General features: G+C 45.4%; 2 protein-coding genes across 2 annotated transcripts; both read right to left on the bottom strand.

The window, feature by feature from the left end:
• Positions 1 to 1,930: 1,930 nt before the first annotated feature.
• Positions 1,931 to 3,253, bottom strand: LOC129000379 (uncharacterized protein F54H12.2-like). The gene has a single exon (XM_054427343.1). It carries the CDS (start codon positions 3,251 to 3,253, stop codon positions 1,931 to 1,933), a length of 1,323 nt encoding a protein of 440 aa, XP_054283318.1.
• Positions 3,254 to 4,947: 1,694 nt separating this feature from the next.
• LOC129000378 (uncharacterized) lies at positions 4,948 to 6,099 on the bottom strand. The gene has a single exon (XM_054427342.1). The coding sequence runs from the start codon at positions 6,097 to 6,099 to the stop codon at positions 4,948 to 4,950; it is 1,152 nt and encodes a 383-aa protein (XP_054283317.1).
• Between the last annotated feature and the right edge of the window lie 3,553 nt (positions 6,100 to 9,652).

The raw sequence follows: 9,652 nt of genomic DNA, 5'->3' as shown, positions 1-9,652 counted from the left end.
AGTATTGAATTAGTAACAATTTTTAGTTACTAATTTCATTCAGATTTTATATTGAATAAAGTAATAAATTATTTTAACTGTGATATTAGATAAAAAAAAAAATTGTTTTATTTTAATATTTATTTATATAATGTTATTATAATAATAAAATATATAGTGAATTGTCACTAACTTGTTTTGATTTATATAGAGTCATAATGGTAAATAAAGCAAAACCAAATATTTTTCAATATAAACATGTGTTTTTATTTTTCCCAAATTTACTAATTCTAATGTACATTAGATAATTATAAATATATATTTTTTTTGCAAAAATTCAATTCGATATCTATACAATTCAAATAGAAAAGAAAAAAAAAACTCAGGTAAGTGTATGGTATGGTCAGTGGTGATAAAGCATATGGAAGAGTCTTCGGACCAGGAAGTCGTTGTTGGCTGCATCGGTGGGTGTGATGACAGAAGAGGTGTCACCGTTGAACAGCTGTACAAAATCGTTCATTGTCTTGTCGTACATTATGCGACAGTACAGGTAAGTTAGACAGTAGTGTCCACACACGGAAGTGTCGTGGCGTTGGAGTTGGTACTTGTTCGAGACGTAACGACGAGAATTTCGTCTGAGAAACTGTTGGTATTCGGCCAAAAACGGTTGACGGCCGAAACTGTCGAAATATTCTATATGCGTAGCTTCACTGTCCATGTAGAAGGCCACCCAATGTTCCCCGCTTTCCGTGTGCGGCATTGTGTTGACTACTATGGCCGTCGAAGGTTCGATACGTGTTGGCAGGCGGTCTGACGCGTACACTCCTGTGTTCGCTATTTTCTCGCGTGGTAGTTGAGACAAATATTTCGTGATGTCGGTAGTATTCATTATCATTTAATTATTATAATTCTTCGTAGTCGTAGCCGTCTCCTTCTTCGTATTTGTTGTCCTCGTTCTCTTCTTCTTCTTCTTCGGAAATGGTATCGAGACCGCTGATACCACTGCTGTTGATCGATGTAGTCGTCACTGTCATCGATGCTTGGGTTATCAGTGACGGTGATGATGCAGCCGCAGCTGTTGATATACCGTTGTCAACTTCGTCATTGTAGCAAGTCCTCAACTGTTGTCTACTACAAAGGTAGCACGACGACAAACCGCAGTGTGCGTTCTCTTTTGTGGCAGCGGAAGTAAGCAGTAACCAACCGCGTAAGAGAGTGCAGTTAGACAGTGAACAACGGTGTTTTACGCTCTTGTGTTGACCGCATCGCAACACGTTGGCAGACAGTAGATTACCGACCGAAGCCAGTGATCCACAACCCATATCACTCAAGTCCACCACAACCGTAGTCGAGGTGGTAGCAGCAGCAGCAGCAGCAGCTATCTCGTTGGTCCATCTGTCGTACTTGTTATTCTGTGCAAAGATCTGCCCGATAGTCATACCGTCCGACGCGGTGACGATTAAATTCTTGACTACATATTCTTTCTTTTCCACTCCTTTCACATAGACGACGCTGCGACGTGAGAGACATGTGCGCAGTTTATCAATCAACACGTAGTAGGGCACGTCACCACGATTCCAGTCGAGTCCGTGACAGTGTTTGGTCAACCAGTAGGACTCTCTGAGTTTATCTGCGGACAGTGAATCACGATCGAACGGCGCACGTGCTACGTGATGTAGTAACAAAGTACCGGTTGACACGTCGACCACACTGGCCTCTTTCACTATGAATTCGTTGTTGTTGTCCTTGAAACATTGTAAGTCCAAAACAACTGCTGTAGATTCCTGTTTATAATTATGTGTTGGTGTTTGTGTCTGCTGGCGCGACGGAGCGTGACGGTAACAACGATCCATCACGGTCGAATGTCGATGTTAGACTGAGCTGAGTGGCGGTGACGTAGGCATGAGCTGCGGATGCTCATGTATTTTTGTTTTATTTGTTGTTGTTGTTTTTATCCACTAAAATCCACGGACACGTTGCGGTGTCGATCCACTTCGATGACGTTGTCTAATTCGGCGTACACTATACAGTTGACGGACGCGGCCAACGCTTCTTTGAATTGCAGTTCGATGCGTAAATTACCGTTACGCACCAGGTTCCAGTGACTTGATTCACCGGCCGACATGTCCGGCGTCAAGTCGAACGCCATCAAGCAGTAGCCATTCGGATACTCCGTTCTGTCGATCTCGTTGCCCTTGTCGGCGAACTGTATTCCGGTGCCGGTGAACAACGTATGATATGCGAGAGCGTACAGTTTTGAGTCACCCGTGAAGTCCGGTGTCAACGCCTTACAGGGCACTTGTTCACCGTCGATGTAAAGAGCGAAATAGTTCAAATTGAAATGTTGAAAATTGAACGGGTTCTTCTTGAAATCGCCGTTGAACGCCACGTTGTCCACCAGTCCTACGATGATACGTTTCGGCAACTGTCCCAGGAACACGCTGTCCAACGTCTTGCCCAGGATACCACTCGGCAGCGTGATGGATTTCACGTCCACGCGTGTAATCGGATACTTGGCCGTGCCACTCTCCAGCGTCTTGCTGTGCGCCACCAACACGCCGGGATTGATCTTACAACGACGGACGAACAGATTCGTCTCTCGAATGTGCACCTTGCAATCCGTCGCAGTTTTTGACATGACGGCAAACGAGTTTCTCGATCTGACGAGACGCAATCGCATTTCGACACCGTTCAACATAAACTTGTCTTGATTGCACAAGTCCAGATGTAAATTGCCCACCATGTCGACGTATGTGCTCTTCTTGACGAATCCTCGTCGCTTGACCAGTCCGTCGTTGGCAATGTCGCAATCGTCCATTTTGTCGGCTTTGTCTTCGTAGAACAGCGTAGTCGTGAGATGTGACTTTTTCGCACTACCACCATAGTTCAGTAGGTTTTCCAAATAGGCACGATACGCGTACGTATTGTTTTGCGGTGACACCAGTTTGTGATTGACGAACAGATCCACTTGACTGAACAGTGAGTGCAGCCAATTGTTTACCGGACCAATTTCTTCCACTAACGCCTCTTCCACTTTTGTGCCGTCGCCTTTCACTATTGTCGCCTCGACGTGTAACAGTGTTTGCGTCAAGTCCGTGTATTCTTCTCCGTTAGCCGGTATGACGAACTCTATAGGCGAATCGTCTGTCAAAGACGAGATAGGCTTGTACTGAATCCACTTACCGTTCTCTATACTAGTCTGAGTGGGTGGTAACGAGAATAAATCCAATTCGGTTTTCACACATTCGCACGATTTCTGATGGATGAACGACATGTTGTTGTTGTAGAAAAATTTTATCACGTCTAATTGAATATATCTATTGCCGGTAATCCTCCTCTAGCTCTCGTTCTTTTCGTAGATCGAATCTTTTTAGACCTGCTCCTGCGCGTCGTCCTCCTCTTACTGCCTGTTGTAGAACGTCGAGTTTTCGTTCTTTTAATCCTTTTGGTCGTAGTTCTGCGCCGTTTATTCGTTTTCTTATGCTGTCTCTTGGTGGCGGTAGAATATTTTCTCATGCTCCTCTTCCTCCTCCGTTTAGTGGCGGTAGCAGTGGACGTCCGTACTCTTAGAAGTGTCGCCAACGACTGTGGCGTGACGCGACGTATTCGTCTTTTCTTATACACCGCGCCACCACCACTCAGTACACGTTCTACTTTGTCATCAGCTCTGCGTTTCAGCGAGCCGGTAAATTCTTTGAGACGAGCAGCAGCCGCGTACTTGGGATGTTGCGTACCACCGGCGGACACCAAGTCACCCAAGAATCCGACTCCCGAACGTAACGCCTCCTTGCCGACAGTGGTCGCGCCGGACTTCAGTAACGGTGCCACAGAACGTACGAGTCCGGCGAGAAAACTGCCGATACCGTGTCCACGCTGGAATGCCGCACCTCTGTACACGGACGACACGCCATGTCCCGACTGTTGCAATTGTCGCCGGTAGTATGCCAAATACGGATCGTTCGTATTCATCGTTGCTGCTGCTGCTGCTGCCACTGATGTTTATGCTATCGTCGTCGTCGTCGTCGTCGTCGTCGTCGTCGTCGTCGTCGTCGTCGTCGTCGTCGTCGTCGTCGTCGTCGTCGTCGTCGTCGTCGTCGTCGTCGTCTATTTAAGCTGTCGCGAGCGATCGGCGCAGGTGTAGCTTCATGCACGTAGTCCCGAAGTGGAATGGCAGTCGATCACCCGTGCTGCCCCTTAAGTCGATTTCCACGTTCTCGAACGCACTCTTGATGACAGGCACGTAGTGTGGATCCGTGAAATGAACGGTCTTGTGTGCGCCGTACACGTAGTTTGACGTATCGATGTTGACGATCTTCAATAACGGCGCCACCGTATCGCCAACCAATTGTGGCTCGACCAAATCGCAATACACGTACATGTCACCCGGCAGTCCGGCTTGTATGTTGGCCGGCAGTTTTGCTTTCTTGTTGCTCTTCAAGTCCGTCTCGGCGGGATCAAACCCCATCTGCAGCGCGAGACCGGTGCTCAATTCCATTTGTACCACGTGACTGCGAATCGCTATATCCACCACTTTGGTGTTTCTGTCGTAGACGAACGTGGCGTAAAACTGTAAGCTTTCCATAGTGTTTATCACACGTATCAGTTCTTCGATATCTTTGTAGTTGCCGGGCTCAACGTTGAGAATTTTCACCTTGACTTTGTTGGTTTTGTCGGAACCACCGGTGGCTATGTCGCTGAGACCTTCGTAGTAGATGAATATTTTCGCGTCTTTGCCCACCGTCAGAAACGAACAGGGATAATGCGCTTCGACCAGTGCCACTTCCCATTCACCGTCCGTCAGATGTATCGACGTGGGCAGTTGAGTGATATAATCGGCCACAGTGTTGTTCGGATAGTAGTTCATCGAACTGTTACTGGGCAGTGTCAAATAGAACTGACTGTGTTTGCTCATTTTTTTATTATTATTATTATTATTATTTATTTATTTTTTTTTTGCTGATGCGTCTCTTATAATTGTTTAACTTCCGACGCCGGTATCCAAGAGTTAAACTCGTTACCGTAACCTATCCACTTGACGAGGTAACGCTTACTGCGACCGACACCTTTGGTGTCAAGTATTTTATCGATTTCGTACAGACGGTCCGGTGGCAGAGTGATCTTCTGCAATTCTTCTTCGTAGAAACGACCGATCAATGGTGATCCATTCAAATCACGCAACAAGTACAACGGCAACGGATGATGGCCGTATTCGCGGTCCACGACAAACACTTCTTTACTCCAGTTCGTCTCGTATCCTTTGGTGAACGTACCTTTTTCCTTAGCGATGCGCACCGTGTCACCCGCTATGAATTTCGCCTTTCTACGCTTAGGCAATTTAGTCTTGATGTCGCTGCCACTGCCACTGCTGTACATGTTCTTCCACACTCTATAAACGATTTTCTTATCTTCTTTCTTCACGTCTATCGGCCGTAAGCCTCTGCCACCGTCAGTGCCCAAACTTCTGTGTGCACTGCGATTGTAGGCGTTCACCAGTTTTTGTAACACGTTGATGTAACGGTGCGTGTTTTTGTACGTGAGATAGCGCCACATGCGTGATTTCAAAGTGCGATTGACACGTTCAACGACCGCCGATTTCACGTCGGGGTTCTGTGTCGTGACGTATCTGACATTGTATTTTCTGAACAATTGTTTCACCTTGGCGCCGGTGAATTCCGTACCCTTGTCCGTCTGCAGACATCTCGGAGGTGTGACGGTGTTTTTTTTAAATATGTTCTCGAACGCGTTGGCCACTTCGGCGCCGCTCTTAGTTTTCAACGGCACCACGTACAATCTTTTACTGAACACGTCTATCGCCGTCAACAGATAATTGATTCCGTCGTTGAACGCACTCAGACCGCGCATGTCATTCAAATCTGCTTGCCACAATTCGTCCGGACCGAATACAACGTAACGGTTGCGTGCGAATCGTTTACGCACCGGCTTGTGCAATGTGTAAGTGTCTTGTGTTCGTAACCAGTCCAACACCACTTTTCGTGTTGTCTTTTTCTTTTTCCCCTTGTTATTGTTTTTCTTCTCAATCCCGTCACGAATCGCTCGCACTAGAGGTGTGACGCCACCGTATGATGCCGGATCTTCGGGATCGTAGTACAATCGTTCCATGATTTATCCGCACTATGGTGAAAACGGTTCCCACCTGTCCAACGGTGAAAGTGATTGATCTCTATCTTGCTGTTGTTGTGTTCGTTGTCTTCGATGAGCCGCCAACGAGGGTAACGGTGACGTAGGTGATAGCGTCCGCTGCTGATAAACGTAAGCAGAACGTAAACGATCGCGCATAGGTGTTCTCGGTGCCGACGATATGATCGGACTACTTGCCGCAGCCGACGCCACGTCACCACGTAACGATCTGTATCCCGCACCCAGATACTGTAACGCCGTTGAATTGTTTATATACTCCTTGGGCACATTCATGTCGCGTAACGCGTTCATGACTTCGTACCAACCGGCGGGCATGTAATCCACCATACGGACTCTCACTATGCAGTGTAATATGTCCACGATGTTCGAATCGGGAATTTTTTCATTTCGCACATACACCGCAAAGTCCTTATCCCAATTTATCACACTACCTTCGCGGACGATGAATCGTAACAGATTACGCACATCCGGCTTGTACGTTTTAGAAAAAGTGTCCACTATCTCCTCCACTGTACCGGGTGGCGGCGACGACGCTGATGCTGCTTGCAGTAATGATGCTGCTGATGATGATGATGATGTTGATGTCTCTATGATGGGAATACTGATCGGTTGTCTATTGACAGAGGCAAAATGTAAAAATCTTTGCAACACCTGTTGATATTGCTTCCATTTTTCGTAATCGCTCAAAGTTTTATCCGTCAATATGCGATGCATTTCATTATCGATACTGTTGCCTCTGTCATCTCCGAATCGATTCGATGACGACTTTATATTATCATTGTTGTTGTTTTTGTTGTTGTTGTTGTTGTTGTTGTCACCACTGTTGCGTAACCGCTCGATCAACTCTTGCGGTACGACGACCATTTTCTTCGCGTACTCCATTATTATTGTGGGATGGATTTATGAAGTATGGCTTGTAGTACGGTGCTCAACAGTATGGGCAGTAGGAAACCGCCTCCTTTCTGTACTAGATATTGGCGTTTCTTAGCCCAAGTCTCACCTCTTTTTACCAATCGTCTGAGATTCGTTTTATACTTGTTCAATTGTCTCTTGCGTTTGTCAGACACCGATACGTTACCGCGTAACAGGTTGTATGCGCACTCGCACACCGACCGTATACGACTGATGTCGCACACCTTTAACAGCGCTTTACGTTCCTTCGGTGTAGCGTGTACGAGTGCCGACAGTAGAGCCGCGTCTTTCCTCACACACTGCGACATGACGACTGATACTTACCCGATGTGGATGTGTTCTATTTATTATTAATGTGGCCCCTGCTACCACTAATCTTCGGTAGGTATACAGAATTAATCGGATCGTCCGGAAAGATAGTCGAACGAATGCGCATCTCATCCGGTGTAGATTGTTTTAAGTCTATCAGCAGATATGCGTGTGGATCGCGTGTAGCGTCCGCGTATGCTTCCTCTATAAATTTAGTATTATCCGGATAGATTTGACGAGCTAAATGTTTTATCTGAGCCCGATCTCTAGGGTTCTTAAAACACACTATGTAATGAGCATTAAGGGAAATATCTCTCTGACCGCGACCTTGATGAAACAGATTCTGCGTTATAAAGAAAACACTCAAGCTTTTGTGATGTGATCCTTTAGTGAACAGATCCACCACACTGCTGTCTGTTTCACGCATCATATCGTCCACGATGATCAAATTAGGTACACTTCCGTCGAAATCGTTCATGTCTGGCAGACTGTTTCTGTACTGGACAATACCAGTACGTCTGCCTCTGCTACCACTGCTACTGCTCTGTTGGACAATATCATTCGAGTGCGGATGATGCCAATATATGTTAGCAAAATCCGTATCACAAATTTCATTTGAGTGATCTATGAATCGCATGACGAATTGTGATTTACCCGAGCCCGAAGGGCCGGCTACTATGGCCGAAAACGGATGTTTCCACCTCAAGTCCATTTTGCTTACTGACTACACTAACATCACCACAAACTAATTTATGCTAATTATTTATAACAATAGGGAAAAAGGAGTGTAAATAAAAAGACTATTTGATTATGCTGTGAACGTGACTATACGTATTGACTTACAAAACCTATCAAAGTTACAATTTCATTTTAAGAAAATTACAATAATCATTAGTTTTTTGAGGTTAGTAAAAATGATAATAAAAACAGTTTTGTACATTAATTTAAATTTTATTTCAAACAAACTCCAATGGAGTATATTTACTGCCAGCTGGAGCGCTTCTTCTGACGAGGCATAGTCGATCACCGAATCCCCTGTTGTACTGCTCAATGCGTTGATCTGTGATCGCCTCGTTAAAGCGTCGTGGTAGGTAGACACGGATGTAGAGCTCATCGCCGAGTAGTCCTTCCAGCACAACCATGATAGTCTCTCCGTACGGTGTGGTCACTCGTTCGAATTTCACAATACGATAAGCGCACTCTTCACAAAGATCGATGATCTTCGTGTATGGCGTGTTTAATTGCACGGCGTTGAGTTCATTTTTTAAGTCCATCACATCACTGCTGCCTCCACCTCCACTACCACCGACACTGACTGACTCGCATTTCGGCATAATAAATGTTTTAGTGAAAAAAGTTTAAGTCAAGCAAAACTGTACACACGTTCGATCCGCACAGTGGTTAGACGATGAATGAATTGTTGTAGAAGCAGCGACAGCGCAGTGGTGGGGTGAAGAATGCAGGTGTGTCTCAATATTTCTCAGAATCCACCCCTGTAGGAGAGTCTAGCACAGACCGGTTTTTTGTAGTTGTTTCTTTTTGTTTCGTCCCCTCGACTGCAGCTGCGCATCAACACGTGGCTTCTTGGAAACGCTGCTATTGTTGGTATAATCTTTTGTCTCATCCGATTGCATCATCTTCTCTGGCGCCACAGAACGTTTCTTCCTTTGTTTTATTCTTCCACCGTTTTCGATTGCGCAATCCATTGGTCGGCGCCACGCGGGTAGCGGCGTCATTGACTTTGTCACACCGTGTATTTTCGGGACTCCTGTCAAACGATCGACCCATAAATTCTCTAATTGTGACAGTAAATGATTCACACTGTTGTATATTTTATCTCCTTTCTTTTCATTCAAATATATGCCGCAACTGTGTGTTTGCACTCCTTCCTCAAATAAATGTAATTTCAATAAAACTCGCCCTCGATTAGCAGGATTCTGTACGGTGTATTGAAAATCTTCGTCAATCCACGTAATGGCTGGCGAATCGTTAGCCGATCTAAACACCCATCCTTCGTCTTGCCCTTGACCTAGTTCATCTTCTTTTTCTTCTTCTTTGTTAATTTCACTACCAATATCAGCTTGCACATTTACATCACGAGTCTTCTTCTTCTTGTTGTTATTAATTTTCTCCTGCTTATGCTGTTGCTGCTGCTGTAATTGTTTCAGCTCAAAGTCTGGCTGCTCCACATGTTCTGTAGAAAAACCACTGATTGCGTTATCCTCCAAAGCTTGTATCTCCTCCATAATAAAACGTATTGTTTTTTCTGTATCAGCAATATTGGACATACCGA

This window comes from Macrosteles quadrilineatus, unplaced genomic scaffold (assembly GCF_028750875.1).
Source record: "Macrosteles quadrilineatus isolate MER2022 unplaced genomic scaffold, UCM_ALF_1.0 Scaffold_8__2_contigs__length_117827958, whole genome shotgun sequence".
Taxonomy (NCBI): Eukaryota; Metazoa; Arthropoda; class Insecta; order Hemiptera; family Cicadellidae; genus Macrosteles; species Macrosteles quadrilineatus.
This window is presented reverse-complemented; position numbering and strand designations above follow the sequence as displayed.